We start from the raw sequence: 22,178 nt of genomic DNA, 5'->3' as shown, positions 1-22,178 counted from the left end.
CTGATGGAGACAAAAGACCCATTGGGAAGCTCAAGAGTGAGCACACGAGGATGGTGCTGCAGCTTCTCCTTACGAGCAAACACTTCCTTGGCTCCGGAGCTGAGGAGTGTTCCCTCAGAGTCCTGTGCTGGGTGGCCTGGAACTTTCCAGGGATGACACCACTGTCCCCAGGTCCATCAGAGCACCCGTGTCTTGCTTACACATTGGGAAGAGCTCACCCATTCCCTCTGGGATTCCATCCAGTGGTATGGAGTTACTTCTGAAACCTGCATGGATAACTAACCTTAAACAATATCCTACAACAGCCACGTTGAAAAGTCTGAATTCACTTACCATGTGTAACAAACCAAACAAAAGCAATAATTATGGAATTACAGGGTCACATTTTAATTCCTGAATTTTACAGTTCAGCATTAATATCACCACATGTATACAAATGGTGTAAAACAAGTACAGTGGTATCTTTAATACAAAATAAACTTTTGTTTTATGGAAAAAACTATACTTCATATCTACACAGACAGCCCATCTTTTCCAAACAAGAGCTAAAATTAAAACTAACTACAAAAATCTCCAAAACAGAGAAACTGCTTCAGTTTAAACTATTCCAGGAGAAATGGACCCATAACACTTATTACAAGAGTGATCTATGTGGTGGATTGCAGCTGGTTCCATCTTTAACATCTCTGACACAGTCGCTGGGAGATCTCCTCTCACTTAGTCATGATCTCAGATCACATATGGGCAAACTAACATTAAAATATTTACAGTTCATGTGCTGCTCATGAAAATGAAACCTGGACTGTTTGCCTCTGTCACCTTGCCATGAACTCACCTATTCCTGTCGGTTCACTCACCTATGTGGAATGTGCTTTTGTGTTTTAAAAAGCAGCTTTTTGTACCACCCCCAGGTTCAGGTGCTGCTTGTGGATTCTGCCTCCAAGCCCTCAAGGTGTTCTCCTGGCAATAATCCCATCTTGGTCCAAACTGACTTTGGTGTTAAAATGCTGCTCAGTCCATCACTATGAAAAACCTGTGAGTGTTTCCTATTCCCACCACAACCATGCAGCTCCTAAACAGAGAAACAGCTGTTCCAAGAGGAGGCAGCCCTTGGAACACCATGGAGCACGGCTGGAATTCAGGCTCTTCCCAGCCTGAAGCCAGCAGCTGAGGGATGTGCTGGGTGCAGCCCCACCATGACACAAGCAGCTGCTGCAGACCCTTGGGAAGCCCCTGCTCCTTGGCATAGATATTTCTGGACATCTCACTGAAAGAACAAGCAGAACCTTCCATTTTGAATCCAGCTTCCATTCTCTCCTTTTGGAAAATACAAATTAAAACTTATTTTAACTGTTTTAAACAACTCAACATGCACTATAACTGCAGCGTCCCTACCTCCAATCATGAGAAATGCAGTTTAGTTGGTAATAAATGGTCCCAAAATATGGATTGTTTTTATGCAAACAGAGTTAGTTTTCCCTTAACATTTTTTAAAAGAGGCATTGCTAAAAGAACACAACTGACAGCACCATTACAAAATTAAGATTACTGGGTTCAAAATTTAAGCTTGAATTTTTTTTCCTAGTTCTGTTAAACAATGGGGAAACCCTGCAATATTTTTAAAAAAGTGTTACCATACCTTTCCCTTCCCCTTTCCCTCCCAACACCTGAGACTTTCCTTGCTGAGAAGCCATCATTCAGGTTCTGAGAATACTAACCCACCTTTTTTTTTTAATTTTTCTTTTTTTTTTTTTTTTTTTTTGACAGCCTGAATGGCAGACTCCTTACTTTCTAGAAAGACATTAAGTTCCTTGGAAGATTTGTGTTTATAGAACTAACCCTTTCTAGCTGATACACCGAGTTTCTTTTGCTACTCCTTGTATTATCTTATATACTCATGGGAGAAAGCTTTCTGATTCAGATTCTTTTTAGCTCTTAAAACAGTTGCAGCATTTGAAACCCCATAATAAAAGTTCTTATTCCAAAGTTTTGGTTTCTTTTATGAACCCAGACGAGGTCTTTTCCTTGGCGATGTCTCCTCCTCTTCATCATCGTCTTCATCATCAGGATAATCCACTAGCCCAACTAGACTTCCCTGCCAATTAGAAAAAGGAAGTTTTTATATTGAAGAAGTACCTAGAAAGGTGCAAATTTTGAACAAAACCTCCAGCCAACGTGTCCAAGGCACACCAGCCTTTGGCATTCCAAGTCCTATTTGTCTGGAAAATGGGTTTGAACCTCAAGCTGCAAAATGTACTGGAGCTTCCTCACTTCCCTGGGTCTGGATTGAAAATTGTTTAAAAATCACTTTCAGCCCAGCGGGAACGGCACAAACTCCAATGTGCAGGCTGACATCCCTTTGGCTGCTCAGCCTCAGGGTGGGCAGTCAATCCCTGCTACACTTTTCTGTAGCTACTCAGGAGCTTGATGGCTGAGGATTCCAATAATGCACGGCTGAGTCAGGCACCACTGTGGGGTCACTCACTGCATTAGTCTCCTCAAAAACACTGGGTAATTCCCTGGCCAGTGAGGCACTAACGGAGTTCCCAAAAACTCCAATTTCCTTTGTGCATCAGATATACAGAGCAGCAAGTGAGCAGGAACAAAAAGTGTAAACAGTGAAATGATGCAAATGATGTGGGATGAGACTGCACCCACCAGATTCCAACAGAGTCCAGCCCCACTCTAAACCTCCCCAGAGCAGTGAGGGATTCACTGGAGGGCTCAGGGTGAATTTATCCCCAACTCAGCCCCGCTGCCCACAGGCTGTTGCTGCTGTTACCCTGGGACAGCCCCATGCAGGACAGCCCCACATGAGTTCTCCCACCTTGGGGGCTGGCACCGCCGGGCTCAGGGCTGTGTTCTTGGAAGAGGAGCTGTTGGAGCTCGCTGGTGATGTCTGAGCTGCCACGGATTTGCTGTTTGCACCATTCGCACCGTTGGCTGCGCTGGCTGAGTGGGAAAAAGTGAATTTGAATCCCCCAGCTGAAGTCCTTTTTGGAAGATTCTCTTTGTCTTCACTCTCCTTAGCTGAGGGACAAACATTGTCACACTTAGGTATCAGCTGCACACCAAGGAGTACAATCCACATCACAGTGCAATCACAGGGTGAGAGCCAAGGTATTTTGGTTCCAATTCTGCTGCAATTCTCAGTTCCCCAACCAAGCCCATCCTGAGCCCATCAGCAGCAAACTGAGCGGGGCCTGGATGGTGAGGGCACAGGGACATGGCTCACCTGGAGCACACAGGCACATTCAAAGTCCTGCTTTTGAATACCATTTAAACTTGTTATTTTAATCCTAAACTGGCTTGCAAAGACACATTTGGATCTCATGATTCAATTACATGGAATACCCTGTACTGCTGCTTGAGGTACAGAGCACAAACCATGGGGTAGTTTGGGTGATACTCCACGTATCTGCCATGGAGCACTTCCAGTGCCAACAAGCTCAAACAGAGTAAATACCTTTTTTAGTTTCCATAAATTTCTCATAGCTATCTGGAAAATCATCCTCCTGTTTTGACTTCTCAACTGGAGGTACAACAGCTTCACCTTCTTCCTCTTCATCTTCATTGAACCACATTTCTTCATCCTCCTCCAAGGCTCTGGCATCTCTACGGAATCTATTGCTACGCAATATGGATGGGACACTGTAAGAGACACACACAGGGATTCCAGCTTGGCTGCTGTTTCAGGCTCGGGATCACAAATGTCTTCCAGAGCTTTAGAGGGAACTCAGTGCATTTGAGAAGGCAATGCAGCTCCATATCTCTGGTTCTGCCCTCACCGCAAGACTCACCAACACCCCAGCTGATGACAAGCCTGACTGAATCCCAAATCAGAGTGACAGAGCAACATTTTGCTCTTCTCTTAGAGAGTTTCCTGAACATAACATTTAGTCCACTGGCCAACATCAGCTCTACTACACTTGACCACAAGGAAAGCAGAAGGGGCTTTCCTCTAATCCGAGAAGTTTTCACCAAGAACGAAACCCAACCCCAGTCCCAGCCTCCTGCTCCTACTGCCCTCTGGGAAAGAGAAAAGCAAGGAGCAGCCCTGCAGAGCAGCAGCCCCTGCCAGGCTCAGGGCACAGAAACTGGGGCCTACCTGTTCAGCTTTTGGCTTTGTCGGTCCTTTTCCTGCTCATATTTTGTCTTCAGTCCCTTGAACGTCTGAACATACTCAATAGATGCAAGTGCATTATAGAAGTTTTCAACTATATGTGCAATAAGGGACTTAATGTCTTCCTGCAGAAGAACAAAACAGGGTTTCAGCTTCAAATGGGCACAAGCAGAAGTTCAGAAAGCTTTTGAGTTTAGTTTGTAAAGTAATTGATTTCTTGCCCAGAGCCAAAGCATTATTGTACAATACTGTACAAATGTGAAGCATGAAATCAGATTTATCCTTAATAAAATAGATGAGATTGAGAAATAATTATTAGGCTTCCCATAGAAACAGGCAATGGACCCAGCAGTGACCCAATTGTATTTGTGACACTTCTGTTAAACAAAGATCTTTTATGTAGGAGAGCTGTGCCCTGTCCTCTCCACAGGCTCCAGGTCTCCCCAGTCCTCAGCAACTACAGCAGCTCATGTGGGACCAGGAACCTGTTGGGCAGTCCCCCTCTATCAAGTCTCTCACCATATCAGGCAAATTCTACAATTCCTAATGTTCTTCTTGCTGGAAAAGACAGCAGCTACCATATCCTACAACTAAAAACTGCCCTTCACTTTCACAGACCACAAAGATTCCCAGCAAAGCCTCCCACACATGAAGGCACTGGCAGCAAGTGGGCTCAGGAGCTGCTGCAAGTCCTTGCTTTCCAAGGAGCTGGGTGCTCCTGTAAGAGCTGGAGCTGCAGCTGCACTCACCACTCTGATGAACTCGAACAGCTCAATCACAGCAGAGTTGAGCAGGTTGTACCGAGTGCCATTGTCCAGAAGGGCATTGATAACAGGCTCAAAGAGGTTTCCCTTGGTGATGTAGCGGTTATAGAATTCATCTTTCAGCCCGATTATCCTCCTCATAAAGCGAAGAGCACCTGTGGGAAGAAAAATTCCAGGAGTTAATAACCACATGCCAGGGCTGATAGAAAGAACTGAAACCCCCTCATATTACCCAGAGGAAGATGGGCCCCCAAACCCAGAGCATTACAATCTCATCCACACCCCTTAACACAAATTCCAAGTTCAAGTGTACATTGGAACACCTTCCACACAGTCCCACCATGCCTGGAAGAAGGAAATCACAACAGCTCCATACTCACACAAGGCCAGAAAGGTGTGTTTTGAATTCATCAATACCAGTACTCTTCTTAGCAAATCTTTGTTCATAATGTAATTCTTGATGTGATATGTGTGGTGTTCCACACAAAAAGTAAGCAGCTCCAAAATTAAGGCAAGTAGTTGTGCTGTTTGGTAATTATCTGCAAGAAAAATGAACAATTTCAACTTTCAGTAGCAAGGTTGACGTTGACTAGGGAAAAAAAAAAAAAAACACCTCACTAACTTAAAAACAGATGAAAATGTTTCTTCAGCTTCCAGTCATCTCAAGTGAATCAAAGCTCCTGCATCTATTTCAGTAAAAAGTATTATAAAAATAAAATATTGGCATGCCTAGCTTTTTTTTTTAAATAGAATACCATACACAGCACACAAGACAAGTTTCAAAACTCAAAGTCAATTCAGACTTACCAGGACAAATTGTATTACTCTTAGTGGATCCAACTACTGCATCTGATAAAGAGAAAATAAAAACAAAAATCTGAAAAAGGTTTTCAAAGCATTGTCAAGATTTAAAAGATGGGGAGAAACAATCAATTCTACCAAGTGGTCAGATTTTTCATCAGCTCAAACATTAGTGAGCTACAGGGACATAAATACACAGCAAGAATGCAGCCAGGTGAGATTTCGGTATTTAATTTACCTTACAAAGTTTTAAATCCATCTAGGTGGAAATGTATAACCTAAATCTTAGGAATATGCTATAGAATAAAAGCACCAATCCTAAATTTTTCAAATAATGTACTAAAATGAGTACTACAGATATTTTACAAGTTTTATTTTTGTATAAAACATGCAAACCATTTTTTTTACTTAATATTTAATATGAGACCTACAGACACTCTCTGCTTTACAGGAAGTATTTTTTAAATGCAATTAACAATTGTATATTAGCATGATTAACATCAAGGAAGTGCATCTTCCACAAAGCACAACACGAAGCTACAGCAGCATCCACAGCTGCAGGGAAGAGCTGGGAACTGCTGCCCACAGAGCCCCTGTCCTTGGGGGACCAGCACTTTTCCACAAGCACATTCCCCGCTGTTATCACAGGCTGATCCATGGGAGCAGCACTGTCAGTCACTGCCAAACACTACAGGCCTGAAATGAAGAAAAAGAAAATGGAAATATTCAGTACCTTTTTCACATTTATCCTCTGATGTATTGGCCAGAAGCGGCGCAGTGAGAACATGCATGCAATGGTTGTAGAAGAAATTGAGAAATTCACTCTTTTCTGTTTTCTAAAACAAAAGTAACTTTATTAAACACTGGGATTTGTACACAGGCTTTTAAATAAGAAAGAACAGTAACATAGGAAACAGCCCATACAGAATTCTACTGGCTTCTTCAGGTCTGCCTGTATATTTGTTGGGACTGCAGGACTGTTTTTGCAGATCAGTTTTTGCATTTTGGGACAACTAACCAAGCTCACTATCACCAGAGTCCCCACCATGCAAACATCTACTGAAAAAACATCAACAAATCAAAAAGCTTGACAAAACTTTTTTAAGAAACACCTGCACAATGCCCCAAAATGGAAACATTAAGCTTATTTTTGACTTGTTTAAATTCAGTATCAGAGCAAACACAGAGAATGACAGGTTTTCAGCTCTGCTGGGACAGTGCAGTATCTGTACCCCCCACATCTGCTTACATTGGCTGTGGCTAGCATATTCTCTGGGTCAATCAGAGTTCTCAGCAGCCCCATTAACTGAACAGCTCCCCCGAGCTCTGGATCTGTGTCGCAGATCATCTGCTCAATGACCACATTGATGAGGAGGATGTCCTGCAGAAAAATCCCAAACAAACACACCACCAAACAATTAGACATATTTTCAAGAGTGGAAAGTAATTTCCATAGTCTCTGTAATTTTCTGAAGACGATTTTAAACGAAATTGAAGAATTGAGAGCTGCATTTGGATACAGAAATTCTGGCAAGCACAACCCTCCACACCTACAATCCCTGTTAGTCAGATTTCCAAAACTATAAACTCATACAACACCAGCATGCTCAGAAATGTTTGTATATTAAACCTTTCTCCTGTACTTCTAGAGGTTTGTTTGTTTCCTGCTTGCCCAAAGACTGGTATACTCAACATGTTAACTGCAAACCACTGTAACTTACATCATCACTCTGCTGGGCCTCTTGCATCACAAATTCTCGGACCATGGATGGGCTAAATTCTACTAGATAAGAAAATATATCTGTAGCAGCAGATCTAACTTGCAGATCATCCATTCCCTAATAAAGAGAGAAACTGATTAGCAAGAACAAATTAAACTGGTATTTATTACCAAGTAAAGCTGAAAGTAATAGGCAGTTTTAAGTTTTGGAAACATCTCATTACCAGAGTTTCTATGAGAAACACAGTAATAGGGTTACAGAAAAACAACAATAAACCTGCAGAATGAATTGCAATGTTCAGGCAGCAACAGCTTCAGCCACAGGAGTGAAAGAAATTCTGTTTTCCCATTGCTGATTAGGACAGATTAATCTGCTAACGACAGGATTACAGGATCTTTTGGGAGGAACCAGCCAACAGTTCAAGATTTTCTAAAAATACTTCTTGGCCCTGGGCCAGTAACAACCACAACAACATTCCAGCTGCACAAAGAGCTTCTGCCAGTTTTTACACCCCCTTGTCCCAAGGACTGTGCTCACCACAGGCTCACACAGAGTAAAAACACCCAGAGCAGCCAGGTCAGGCACTTCAGATCTGGGGGCAGCCTCTGCATTGGGAATGCTCCAATCAACTCCCACTCCCAGCACAGCAAAACTAACACAGAGGGGCTCAGCAGAGCCAAAACTGCTTCAATGGCTGTAGCTCTTCTACTTGGTTAAAATCAGCTAGAAGTTTCACTCACCATTACAATTTCAAGAGCTGGAAGAATTCCCAACTTTGCCAAAGTTTTGAAAAATGCATCTCTGTTCTGAGGTTGTAATGTCTGAGAAAAGGCGCAAAATTCCTTGAAGAAGTTCACCTGTTGCACAGGGAAAAAGGAATTAGAAGTGTACTTGGGTCAGAAAACTCTGAAAGGATCAAACAGTTACATTTTGTAGCAGAGTTTGTGTGTTGGCTGATTCTACAGAAATCCCTCACTGACTGCACAAGAGTTTCACTGTTTCTCTTTCATCCCTCTCACCTAAAGCCTTGGAGGTACCACAGGGAGCTGGGACTTACCAGTTCACACCGTTTGTCGTCATCTGTAGCTTCATCTGTCAATTGTGCAAAAACTTCTGATAAAAACTTCTCGTCTTCCTGTGTAACACACAAAAGGAACACACCTTACACAGCGCCTCTGGAAAACAACTTCCATCCCTACAGGATCCAACCCTGCAGAAAGTGCAGCTCTCCATCCAATTTATTCCAAAGAAGACAAATGCCAGAGTACACATCCAGCAGCATCTTTCCCAGGGCACTCCCTCTCAGCAGCTCAAGCAGCTCCAGGAGAGCAGAGCCTGGTGAAGCTGAGCTCAGCGATGGTCTCTAAAACTGCAACTACAAAGTGCCAGCCAAGGGACAACTTTGCAGCCATGTCCCATTACCTCACTCACAACAAAACCTCTCCTACTTGCATGTGCTCTGCTTTGTCAAGCTGGGAAACTTTATGGATTATTACTGGCTTTTCATATTCACATCCTCTGTCACCAAGAAATATTTAAGTATATACAAGGAACACCTCACTTCTTGCAAAGCATTTCAATTACCCCATAAGATCAAGAGGTACCCAAAAAACAGGGTGAGCATCAGCATCTCTCAAGGGTTTGGACACATTCTGCCCTTGGATTAGTATGCACTCTTTCACATTGAAAATAGTGTTGGCATTATCTCAAATTCAAATGTTTCTCTTACCTTTTAAAGACAATATAAATCTGACGGCAAACAGTAACATGCTACAGCTTTACAAAATGTTACATCACTGTACCAATTCAACTCAATAAATTTGTGCATGGAACAAAAAAGAACAGTACAGCAGCATTCCAATAAATACACGTGAACTTTACATTGAATAACACAGTGTGCTTACCTCTCTATTTTGCTGTGTGCTGTCACTAAAATCTCTCTACTTTATTAGAATAACAATACAGAATTTTTACAGTTACAATGCCAACCAAAGACTGGCAAACCTTTTCCTGACAATTTTAAGATGTGGGGATAAAAGTGCTTTACAAACAAATGATACCTGGAATTAACATCACAGGGAGTGCAAGATACACAGATTTAGTAGTTTATTTTAAGCTTTGCTGGCTTAAACAGCTTAATTAAGCCTGTTACAAAAAAAAAAACCTCACACCATGCTACAATCAACAGCAGATGTAGTAGAAAATCCCTACTGCAGAGCACCTGAGCACAGAAACATCTCCTGTTTGTCAAAGGCAGCTACTCAGCCCAGTCCTGTGTCCTGAAGCATGGGATGGATGGAGGTTCCTGTCCCATGTGGCTGCCCTTCCACTGGGATCTAGTGCTCCGTGGCATGTAGAAAGGAGCTTTGCTGCTGTGGCAAACACAATCTGCTGCTCCTCTAAACTGCCTTCTCCCAGGGAGCTCTGCCAGTATATTTAGGGTAACAGGATGTCCCATGTGTTCCCCAAACCCAAAGAAGCTTTGGAGGTTCTTGCGCCCAACAAGCTGATTTACACTACAGGCCTGCAGAAGCAGTCCTGGACCTAAGGTCCCCACAACCTCAAGTGGGAATTTTCCTCAAGTGTACTATAACATCTGCAAGTGTGCTTTCTCCTCAACCTGTAATTCTCAAGGACAAACATTATCTGTAAATCACCACACATCTCAATTACAGGCTTTAAAATAAGCAGGCAAACCTGTATGCACATACTACGTCTACTGATGGCAAAGGCAGCCACAGCAGTACCAGCAAAGAACTGTCAGAGAATTTCAGAACCTTCTGCAAGGAGTACTTGGGGTAACAGCAAATCAGAGTTCTCAATTAAATATTCAGTACTGTAGAGCCCCAATGGAAAAAAAAAGAACTCTATAAACTAAAAAAATCTCTACTCTAAATGCAAACAGGACTGTAGCCTCAGGAGCATAATACTGAATTTATTTTTAGTTTTTGAAAATATATGCAAAAGAATTTAAAGGAAAATCTTTATTTAACACAAAGCTAATCATTTTACAAGAGGGATTTAATTTTTTGTTTCTTTCTGCTATTGAGCCACAAAGATAGTAGAAAGAAGCCAAATGGCATACTCATGCAATTCTCTGCAATTACTCAGTTCTGTTTTCCAGTCCTCTATTGAACTCTACCATATTTCACCCATATCTGAACTCTTTAGTATATTCCATATGGCTATGTTATGTCTCCAGTGCCTCTTTCTTTCCACCATTTTTACTCCCTTCCTCTTTACCTCAACTCTTGGTGTTTCACAGAGGCTCTCCACACTCACCCCAAGAGTATAGGTATGTGATGTATCCTACACAAATGGACCATTTTTGGACACAGATAAACAGAATAAAGCCACTTGGGTACACATGAGTTTGCACAACACAGCACCAACTGAAAACCCCAAAACGCCATAAATTCACACAGCTCTTCACCAAGGCTCCTTCCAGGGTCCCAACCACCTCAGAGCCTCTTCTGACTAAAAAGTGTGGAGGACAGTTTTTCATAAAATAACAGCTTGGTTATTTATTTATTATTACTTCTAGATATCAGTATGAAAAAAAAAAAAAACAAAACCCAGCAACTAGTTACTTAATCTTTAAGACAATAGGAACATTTGAAATTAGTACCATGATGTAACAGTAGTGTAACAGGAATGGTTCTGAACATGCTCTTTTGAATCACAGATCCAGAATTTGTTACAAAAACAGCTCAATGTCCCTAATACAGAATACAACAAGTTGCCTGTTCTCTAAATACTTACACAAACTTGACCAAAAATTGTATGTTGCTTGGGAATCAAGGAGAAAAATCTTCAGGTTTACAACCCATTAAAAAATATTAATATACTCACCTGAAATGTACCTTTTCAAATTATAAAATCAAAGGTATCAGAGAGCAGGGCAAGCATTCAAAACATTGTGCAAATGATGTGTGTGATTAACTGTAATCCATTTTGAAACTAAAAAGGTATCTAAAAACAATCCATCTAGACCATACGAAGAACCACTTACCTGCAACATACTGACAATCTCAACTTTGTTGAAGAAAATAAAGGAAGTGAGGGTAGAAAGAAAATTCTCTTCAAAAACAGATGGTGTCGGCAAGATGATGTCCTGAATATACTGTACCCTGTAAGTCTGGTGGATTTTTTGCCTGAGTTCAGAGTCTGTAATAGGAATAACCTCCTTAAATTTTGCTGTTTTGGTCAAGAACTCCCTGTGCCGTTTTGGCTGAGCCAAAGAAGGATCATACTCGAGACATCCGACCACATCCATAATACACTCGTCAGAGAACATCACCTCAAACAGAGTTGCTTTGTTGAGGAACAAAATCCCTCTAATAATTTCGTACAAATGATGCAAGCCTTCGGTGTTCTCTAAATTCTCGCAGACTTGGAAAAGCTGTAGCAGTTTTTTAATGTAGCCTTCATTCTCCAAGGCCAGTGCCAGCTTTTCCCTACGGATGGGTGAGGAAAGAACAGAGGTAACTAGGTCAGCAATCTCTTCAAGTTTGTTGAGTTCACAAGTAGGAAGGTCAATCAGAGGACTGGTTTCAGGCATTTCCTCTATGTGTTCCTCTTCTGACTCAATAAGTTCCTGCGTGACTTCCACTGAAGGATCCTTACCCTGAACCTAAGGGAAGAGGGCACACAGTTACTGTCTGATCCCAAAAATGAGCAGGTCAGTAGCCAAAATAATAACAGATCTCAACTACCCAGTGTGTCCCAAGGCAGCTGCAATGGGATCTGAGCTCTCTGTTTCCTTACAGCACATTTGCAGTTCCACTGCACTCCAATAAGCTGCTTCCTGAGGCCAGCTGGTAGAAGGACAATTAAAGCATGGAACTCTGGCAGTCCCTTTCTAATAAACACAATCACACAAACTGCCCCAGAACATCGACAACCTGAATCTCACCATTACAGTGATTTTTCAAAAGCCTGACATTCAATTATGAGAACAACAACTGGTGTTCTAAGCAGGGACAATTTAAGACCTCGCACAGAAAAGAACAAATATTTGCTTACTTTACAAGTAGGTTTAAAAAAGATGCACAAATACATCAAGCCACAGAAGACTCTAAAACACCTGGAAAAATCAGCATGTTTCAGTTTACTGTACCTGGCAGATTTTTTCCCAAATTTCATCACAGCCAGCTTTTTCTTGAAAACTCAGTGCTAAATCATAGTTCTCTGCTTCTGACCAAACAATCAGGGTGTCCTGTTTGAGATAAAACCAAGAAAGTAATTGTTTCTGAAACAGGTCTGCACTGCATACTAACCTCTATTCCTTTAATGCCAATGTCTAAAGAATAAATAATTTTAAAGTTACTCTTGACAAAGAAAAGCATAAACCACTAAAATATTATATCACCTGCTCTGCCATACATCAACTTTCTTTCTTGTTATTTTATGACCACTGCCTTACACAAAACGTATTTAAATATACTACTTTTCATATCCAAGCCACTTATGATGGCATTTTTCTGCAAGATACATTTCTTGCACCAACAGTCTTGAAATGGGAATACACATACTAGATTAAGAAAACCTACAATATAATAGGTTAAGTATTTTCATATTTAGTAAGATAGAAACAAATCCCATAAGAGTTCAGTTTTCCTCTCAGAAGGTGTTTTAAGACAACCCTAGCTAAGTGAGATATAATGCCTAGCTAACATTCAAATATTCCTTTCTGAATTAAAAGCCATACAACCTGAATAATACAAAACTCCCAAGTTCTTACTAAAGTTACAACCATCTTGCCAGTTATTTTCATTTGAGCCAGGTTTTTCTTCTCTGTTACTATTGTCTCCAATTTGTGCACTTGCAGACCAGGAAGTTTCAATGGAATTTCTGAACAGGCTAAAATGGTTTTTGAAGAGGTTTTATTAGGACACTTGCTGCTGTCCTGTAAGGAATGCAAGCCTGTACTTCAACATTCAAATAAAAGTGGTTGTAGTTTAACCCAGCTGCCAAGATAGTACCACACAGCTGCTCACTCACTTCCTCCCACCACTGGGATGGGAAGAAAACTCAGGACAAGGTGAAAGTTCTGTTCTTGAGGTAAGAACAGTTTCAAAAATGAAATAAAGTAAAACATAATGAGCAATTATAATAGTTTCAGCAAAAAAAAAAGGAAGGGGAAGAAAGGAATAAACCCTGACAGAGAAGTGATGCTGAGCACCACCTGAGCAGTGATCAGCCCTCCCAGCAAACCTCCCCCTGCCCCTGTTATCCCAGGGTATGGAATATCCCTTTGGCCAGGTCAGCTCTCCTGGCCATACTCCCTCACAGCTCCTCGTGCAGTTCCTCACTGCCAGAGCATGGGGAACTCATCAGTCCTTGACTGAAGGTAAGCACTGCTCAGCAACAACTAAAGCATCCCTGTGCCATCAATGTCATTCTCATCCTAAATCCAACCACAGCACTGCACCAGCTACTGGGATGAAAATTAACTCTGTCCCAGACAAAAGCAGGAGAACAGTTCCCCATCCTACAGCAAACTCATCTTCATATAAAAATATCCAAACTGAGCAGCTCTCTGCTAACTCTCCAGTATATTTGATGAGCTCCAGCAAAACTGTTCCATATTCCAAGTTTGACTTCCTGAACTGTTACCACAGTTTTTTAAATACCGAAGTGTTTTTTAAACACTAGCAAGCTTTTCCTTAATGGTCAGTAAAGTAATTTAATTCCCACATTTATGACATTCAATATTCACCACCCAACTCATCAAGGCTGGTTAGGTCTTTAGACCACTTTTAGTGAACACAAAATATTAAGAGTGGTATCTTTAAGCTCAGCAAGGAAACCCAAAGAAACATCTGATGATATTCCTTAGGAAGATTCAGGGGCAGTAAGGTTTAAACACGCCTTTCTAAATGCAGTTATCTGGGCTTACAAAGGTCAGGGAGCACTCCTCTACTTCCAGGTGTGAGGGGACTGACATTTAGGAAGGACTGCTGGCATGGGACAGTAGGTTCCCTCTTCCATCAGCAGTTATTTGGAAAACACACATCTGTCTCAACAAACACAACTTCCCAGCTGCTACAACTACCACTGGAACATGGATGAACATCAGCAGCACTGATACAGCATTAATTCTTCAGTTCATTTCTACAGTAATCCTAATTCCTCAATGTCCGTGGGGAGTTGTATATCTTGAGGGTTTTGTCTTTGCCCTTTTTTTATTTTGAAAATTAAGTTAAGAATAATATCACTGTTGACAAATGCGTACCAAGAGATCCATTTCCTTCTCCCAAAATAATCACAAGCCACACTAAAAACAATGGAATTTGCACAGACAGTTTTTTTCCTTTCTTACTTATTTTTACACATTTCTTTAGAGAAACAAAGTTTCCCTGTTGTGGAAAAAACAGAATTCAATGCACTGTGGTTTCAGCACTGTTGTGAGCTGTTATTTGTATTACAGTGTCCTACATTACACTTGCACTTTTCTCCTACAGACACAAATATTAATAGGGAGCCTCTGCTGTCAGCCTCTGATTCACAACTGGTCCAAATTCTTAGAGCTTACATGGTTTTCACTCCCAGCTGTCCTTCCTCATCTCCAGCTCAGGACATCTGGATCTCTGTATTTACTGTGTGCCATTTCAGAGTCAACAACTCAACTGTGCTTCAAAGGAAAAATAATAATTGTCAACTGCATGCACTGAAAAGCCTCATCAGCTCCCTGATTTGGTTCTTGTTCAGAGATTAATAAAAAAATAATTCTTAAGTACTATTTTATGGCTGCTACAGAATTCCAAATCTGAAATGTTTACCTTGAAACATTCTGTGCAAGTACTGATGCCCTGACACTCAAAATCAATGCACTCCCACGTAAGCTGAGCCTCAGAGGTGCTTCACTGAACAAAGAAGGACACACACATTCAGCACACCTATTCATAGCCCAGGATGATTCAAGTCAGAGAATTAATGCAGTAACTTAAAATTACTCCAGGCACCCAGGGACTGCAGTCAAAAATTTGTGAAAATTCTCAAGTTACTGAATGGTACTTGTTACAATCTGTACTGCCCACACAGAGCAGAAGTTATATAAGCTTTTCCAAAAATATTTCAGAAAGACTGAAAGATGGTTTCAAGAGAAAGTAATTGTCCAAAACCAATATAAGACGTACTCATCTGGCACACACTTCCTGCATGACCTCAGACAACCCACAAAGAGCAGACAGACACCTTCCAGGCCGAGCTCTACCAGTCCCACCTGCTTAGAGGCCATGCTGCTCCATCCACGAGCAACAGCAATGTTCCTTAATTCACTCAAGCACCAATAAAGACAAAAAATATTAATTCTGAACAAAACCTGAAGCTCAGAGCAGTTCTCTGTGCTGGTACTGGTGTGCAGAGTGTCTGCTACTCCACCCCTCCCTGATCCTGCACTGCACCATGTCCCCATGCCAGCACCAACGTGCTGCAAGGGGAAGCAGATGGGGAACACGTGGGGATAAAAATGAATCCAGGAAGACATGTTTCAATTGACTCAGTCCTACATCTAACCTGCCACTGGCATGAAACAGGAGTGAAGAAGTCCTCTGGCAACTGCTCTGGCTGGCTTTAACAGTACCCCTCCAAATGTGTTAAATCCTGGCCATGAGGAGCTCCTATTTTGCCACGAGCAAAGCGCTCTGTTGTCACATGAGTGATGGCAACTCTGGGCAAAAGACAGGATTTGCACACGATCTTCATCTCAGAGCCGCAAACAGAGCACACCCAAAGCAAAGGTAACACCAGAAGGCAACACTCCCAGTGAGGATTTCTGCAGCAGCTCCATGTCTTTCAGCCATGGACTTGCTCTTCTGCCAGTTCTGCCACGGAACAGTAACCTCAAGCAGAGGCTGAAACATCAAATGGGTGTGGTGCCAACATTTAAAACTACTTCTGCCAGAGCTTCCAGAACACATCTGACCCTGCCCTCTGGCTAACGTGGGGTGTCCAGCAGAGGTGTGTAACTCTCAAAGCCTATGCCCCAAAATCCGGGGGGACCTACAGCTCTTCAGGCTCTCATGTTCTTTGCATTCATCTAACTCATTTTACATTGTATGCTGAGCAGCTTAACACCAGCCCATCCAAGCCAAATTTCCCTTGAGAAAGGGAAAGTCATGATGACAGAGTGCCCAACACCTGGACAGAATGAATTCCCCAGGAACCACAAACACGACTGGAGCAGGGAGGTAACAGGCCTGTCCTGTTTGGGGTAGTCAATAGCTACAGCACGACTTGGCACTAACAGTGTAATACTGGAAATCACAGACTAATGCACAGCACTGAAAAATCAGTGCTGGGTTTCCTTATGCAAACCACAATTAAGCGTTAAGTACCCCTTAAGTTCAGTTAAGTAATTTATATGACGACAGACGTGTAGGCAAGGCATGTTTCTTTTCCATCAAGATGCACCACCCTGCAGCTTTCCCCAAATCCAAGACAATCAACTCGAAGACAATGCTCTGTGTCAACTAAAAGCTGCACGAGGTTGTACAAACCTTAAGGAGCAAACAGTGAAGCAAACACTTTCTGCCGCATGGACACAAAAGCATTAGTACCAGAAATAAAAGCCAGCCAAAATAAACCTCAGCTTGAGTTTTTCTAAACTATGATCTACCTTTTCCATAAGAAAAATAGTAACAAAAGCTACTTAAATCACTTGAAACTTTGCTACCAATTAAGTAAAAAAGGCCTACAATTAATCAGTTGTAGTTTCAGGAAACAGGGTGTGAAAGGAAGCATTTTAAAGCTTTACAGCAACAAAATCTGCATTTGTATTTCACTATGTATAGATTTCCTCTAGTAAACAGGAAACAGTTCAAGACTCTTGGCTTCTGGAGCTCTGCAGAGCTCCTTCCTCAGCATGACCCCCTGCAAGGAAAGCCTACAGCTACCAACCCCTAACAAGTGAACAGCAGAATACACAGCAAACAACCCCCTAGAAAGGCTGGCCCAAAACTCCACCTCACTCCTAACCTAAAGGAGACAACCAAGTCTCTTTCTCAAATTCTTACACTGTAACTTGTCACTATAGCAAAATCCTCAAAGATGTGTCCCTCTGTGACTTAGAAAGAACAAAATTACTGTTTTTTACAGTGCTGAAACACTTCTGGATACCATAACGATAAAGAACAAGTATCAAACACTGAAGGAACAGAGACTCTACTGTAGAACAAAGGAACAGAGAGAAAAAACTCCAGAAAACCCATGAGAACAATGCAGGCAGAGACATCAAAAATGCATGCTGAAAAAGCAAAAACAATAAAAGCAGAAGAGATTCAGTAAGCTGATTTTTTTCAGTGGATGAAACAAAAATAACCTATTAACACAGCTCCTAACTGCTTTACTTCTTTGTCCTGTAGGTTTACCCCTAGGAAAGGTAACTCTCACCATGGCTTGTGGCCTTACCTAGGACAACAGGAGCTTTCAGGGCTTAAAATAAAAACAGCAACAACAAAGAAAAAAGTTCCACAAAGACAAATTCCTTCATATTATTTCCAGAAAAAGAACTCAATCAATAAATAAATACACTTCAACAGAGCTGGTCAAAGTTTTGCCTCCCTAATTTTGCAATTATATCAGATGGCCTGGCATGGGAGACAAAAGTTACACATACATGTTTCCAACTATCTTTCCTGTAATTATTTCAGTATTTCTCCAAATTGCATATATTATCTTCAAAGTCTGAAGTCCAAAAAGTCGTTTCTAGACGACCCACATATTAATTTCTAGAATGTGAAGTGTTCAGCACCCACAGGCTTCTAAGCAATTTTTTCACCTCTATAAAAAACACCATCAACAATTGCATGTCCTCCTGCTTTTCCTTTTCTCCTGAAAAAATGCAATTACTCTGAGCACAAAACAATTCTTCAGCATCAGCAACCAGAGAAAGTAGAGCCTAGCAATAATACTTGCCTGCTGTTTTTGATATGCAGTATTTGGATTTATCTTCGATTCTAACAGTAGTGAACCTGAAAAAGGTATGAAGAGAGATTTACTGAATCCAACAAAACAAACATCTCCACACATCTCACACTGCTGCCCACGTGCCAGCCAACACTCTCAGCTTAATCCAAATCTCACAGAAAATCCGCAAGAACCGCCTCCTTTAAATATAATTTCCTAAAATAAGCCAGGTAAGACAAAATTCAACAGCAATATCCCTATTAAAATACATTTTTCTCTTCTAGTTTAGTCCAAAATCCACTGCAGCACTCTTTTCTCCTGAAATCTGGTGCAAGAACCAGTTTTTTTAGTGGTCTTTTAGACCAACTATACAAATTCCAGCAGGTAATGTGTTGCCCAGCATAAAAATGTTTTTGTCCAGAGAAGCCACGTGGGCCACTTGCTTTTATTCCCTTCAGCTGCCCTTCAGAAGTAAATAATCCACCTACTACAAACGCAGGGACTTCATCTTGTGTATGCAAGTAGTGTATGTCTCCTGGCAACAGCTCCGGAGCAATTTATACCAATCTTAGGTGGTTTATTTAGCACATTAGTCAGTTGACAAAGTGGGGAGCACGTACCTCCCCCCTCTAAAAAAGAACCTTTAAGGTGACTTTAAAAGAGCAATAAAACACAAGGGATGCCACCCGACTGGAACACAACCAGGGAATTCCTGAGGAGAAAAAGAGCACCAAACAAACAACTTTTTCACAGCAGTAAGAAAGGGAAGAAAAGAGCACCTCAGAAGCAAAGGATATTGCTCTGAAAGAGAACAAAATGTCCTCACGTGTCACAGCTTCAGCTCTGTTCAGGCTGGGGAGCTGCATGGAGCTGAGTCAGGGCAGGTTTAGGATGGATATCAAGGAAAGGTTCTTCCCCCAGAGGGTGGTCAGGCACTGCCCAGGCTCCCCAGGAAATGGTCCCGAGGCTGCAGAAGCGCCCGAACAACGCTCTCAGGCACAGGGTGGGAGTGTTGGGAGGTTAGTGCAGGGCCAGGAGCTGGACTTTGATGATCCTGATGGGTCCCTTCCCGCTCATTACTCTATGAACTGGGAGGGGGAAAGTCTAAGGACCACGGTAGCAAACGCTGCTGTGGCTTGTGTGGTAAGGAAACTTCACACGAGCCGCAAGATAAGGGAAGGCACAGAGAGTGGAAATAATAATAACAACAACAATAATCCTCGTAGGTGATCCAAGGGAAGGCACCATCAGCCGAGCCCGGCGACGGTGGGTGGCAACTCCTTCTGGCGGGGCCCGGAGCCAGGCATGGGGCGAGGGGAAGTGGCCTGGGCAGCCCCGGCCACGCTCTCACCGTCCGACTCGGCGCGCACCAGCAGCGACATCCCCTTCAGCCGCTCCACGTAGCTGGAGGAGACGTGCCCGGTGCCCCTGTCGTCCCATTGCCGATCCTCGTTGAGCGTGTAGACCTTCACCCGCCGGCGGGTGTCCGACATGGTGCAGCCCCGGGCCCGCTCCGCCTCCGCGGGGGCGATGGAGCGAGGGCGGCGGGGAGCAAGCGGGGCCGCCGGGCCGCTCAGGGGCACCGCGGGGCCTTTAACGCGCCGCTTCCCATGGCGAGTCAGCGCCGCCGTGTCCCAGCCCGGGCCTCGCTGGCGCTGCTCCGCCTCAGCAGCTACTCGCCGCCATCTTGTAACCCGGCTCGGGCCGCCTTTCTCTTCCTCCTCGCTGGGGCACGGGCTCCCCTCGCAGGGGCTACGGCGGCCGACCGCTGCCGCCACGCCGCCGACGGGACGGCGGCCACAGGGGCGGGGCCTCGGGGCGGGGCCCGCGCGCGCTCCCTCACGGCGCCGAGGCGAGAACGGGGAGGTGGGAACAAAATGGCGGGTGCCCTCAGTTGCAGGAGGGGTGTAGGCGCATCATTGCCTTTTAAAGGGGGAAATGGCTTACATGTTCCCCCGAAAAAAAAAAAAGTAAAAAAAAAAAAAAATTCCTTTCCTTTTTTTTTTTTTTTTAAGTCTGTCTAAAAGCTGGCGCCACCGCTGACGAAACACACGCCTCCCTCCGTCACGCCACAGAAAGTGCCATCTACCGCCGTCACACAAAATGACGGGCGAGCTCCACACCTCGGCCAGGGTAAATTTAAACAGCACACGCAACTGAAACAGTTTCATTTTTGGAAGAAAAGGTGTCCCCTGCATCACAAAACGGCAGAAAGTGAGCAGCATCTCCTTTACAGCAGCAGCCATATTGTAACATGCTGCCTGTGCCTGCTTTGTACATCTCCACAGAAGGCTCGAAAGCTAAATTGCAGGTGAAGCTTCAAAAATGAGAGAAACGTGCTTAATTAGCTCCTATACACAGCGTACAATTTAAGACAGACCACTTGACAAGCATCGTGGAGTCTGTATATCTCAAGTTTTTCACACTAAAAACCATTTACACATTTCCTCTGTACAACAAATAAAAAAATAATTACATCTCCGTGCCTGCGTGTGAATAGGGAAAAACGACCCACAAGCTTTCAAGGAGTAAAGCTGTGTGAAACAGCGGGAAACTGGGGACGAGGGGAAGCTTGAATGTGTCTCCAAACCCAATTTTTGAGGCTCTGAAGGGGAAGGAGGGAGGACAAGTTCTCCTGAGGCCAGGGTGTGTGTGCCTCATTCCCAGACAAAGCCAGACTTTCCTGGCTCTTGCCTCACGGTGAAAGCAGTTACACCGGTATGGCTCCTATTCACACGACTGGCATTTCTCTGCTCTCAAGTTCAAATGTGGTTCCAAAGCAAGGGAAAGAAAGTGTTTCCAACAAACTGTGTCCTCAAAGTATCTATCTGCAACTTTTCCAAACATTCTCTGGGCAGATTTAGAAAACTTAACATCTAAGTAACATTCAAGTCTCAGCTTTTGCTCTGATGTTCATTGTATCAGGCCTATAAGATTCAGTCACCAAGAAAATACAAGATACACTTCTGAGAATTGTCATATACATTTATATTTAGCTGTATAGGAGCACACCTTGGGACATGTGCATCATTATGGATAAGTGAGTCAGTAACTATAAAAAGACCATGTTAAGTGGTTTCAAAACCCTGGACTGAGAGTCACATGAACCAGTTTACAGTCAGGTTTCAAACAAGCCTTCCCTGCTATATTTTAGTGGCCCTCCTTGCAAGGTATTACAAACTGAGCATATTTCTACCTTAGAGAAAGCTCAATAAAAAGCAAACACACAAAAAGGAACACAAACTCCAATGGCCACAGCATACTTCTGCCTCAGGACATCTGCTGCTCATGAACTCTCTCTCCCTTCTGTATGACTTCTGTGGGTGCTTTTTGGTTCTTCAAACCAAATGCACAAAAATAAAAGCATGACTTCTACTTATGATCAAATGCAGCACTTCTCGGGATATATAAAACAGCAAGAAACCACAGCAGAGTATTTTGGAGCAAGTTCTTATGAATAGCTACAGAAAGGAGATATGTGAATTAGAATATGAGAAACTATTTCTCGTGCTTCAGCTGTGAAATAAATCCATGATCTCTCCAGGCATGAACTCAATGACCTCTGTGGAAAAACATCACTCCAGAACTCATTGGGAATGCACTCACTCAGATGTGGGGCTTCTCTTGACCCAAAACAGCATCCAGGGGGTTGTAAAGCCCAGGATGACCCTGCCATTGGTACCCACAACTAGCAAGTTAATTCTGGGGGCTTTCCCCAACAAGACATGCAATACTTGCCCCAACAAATGTTACATACTGGATTTAAACCCAGGCTAAGACCAGGAAACCATCCAAATCTCTGCTCTTTAAGACACACAGAAAGCAAAGCAACATTTTCCACGCTGGTGTTGCACCTGC

General features: G+C 42.9%; 1 protein-coding gene across 3 annotated transcripts; it reads right to left on the bottom strand.

Moving 5' to 3' along the window:
* Positions 1 to 363: 363 nt before the first annotated feature.
* On the bottom strand, positions 364 to 20,000 carry PPP4R3B (protein phosphatase 4 regulatory subunit 3B). Of its 3 annotated transcripts, none has more exons than XM_053937215.1 (16): positions 19,672 to 20,000; positions 18,330 to 18,385; positions 12,529 to 12,627; positions 11,422 to 12,042; positions 8,467 to 8,544; positions 8,150 to 8,266; positions 7,410 to 7,526; positions 6,938 to 7,069; positions 6,422 to 6,524; positions 5,695 to 5,736; positions 5,268 to 5,426; positions 4,873 to 5,042; positions 4,109 to 4,248; positions 3,467 to 3,651; positions 2,828 to 2,952; positions 364 to 2,095 (listed from the first exon to the last, which is right to left on the bottom strand). In XM_053937215.1, exons 1-16 carry the CDS (start codon positions 19,811 to 19,813, stop codon positions 2,000 to 2,002), a joined length of 2,382 nt encoding a protein of 793 aa, XP_053793190.1. In that variant the 5' UTR covers positions 19,814 to 20,000; the 3' UTR covers positions 364 to 1,999. The 3 variants fall into 3 exon arrangements, with proteins under 3 accessions (XP_053793190.1, XP_053793189.1, XP_053793191.1); XM_053937214.1 differs by having other exon boundaries at positions 2,828 to 3,030; positions 19,672 to 19,998; XM_053937216.1 differs by lacking the exon at positions 19,672 to 20,000 and adding an exon at positions 19,147 to 19,635 and having other exon boundaries at positions 2,828 to 3,030.
* Positions 20,001 to 22,178: the final 2,178 nt, after the last annotated feature.

The sequence above is a fragment of the Vidua chalybeata genome, chromosome 3 (assembly GCF_026979565.1).
Source record: "Vidua chalybeata isolate OUT-0048 chromosome 3, bVidCha1 merged haplotype, whole genome shotgun sequence".
Taxonomy (NCBI): Eukaryota; Metazoa; Chordata; class Aves; order Passeriformes; family Viduidae; genus Vidua; species Vidua chalybeata.
This window is presented reverse-complemented; position numbering and strand designations above follow the sequence as displayed.

What these genes read in the sequence shown, in the direction of transcription:
- PPP4R3B (XM_053937214.1), bottom strand. Translation starts at nt 19,813, where the DNA reads ATGTCGGACACCCGCCGGCGGGTGAAGGTCTACACGCTCAACGAGGAT. An exon ending in CTGCATATCAAAAACAGCAG is followed by an intron (nt 12,628 to 18,329) that starts GCAAGTATTATT and finishes TATCTCAAACAG; the next exon opens with GACACCCTGATTGTTTGGTC. An exon ending in AGATTGTCAGTATGTTGCAG is followed by an intron (nt 8,545 to 11,421) that starts GTAAGTGGTTCT and finishes TGTGTTACACAG; the next exon opens with GAAGACGAGAAGTTTTTATC.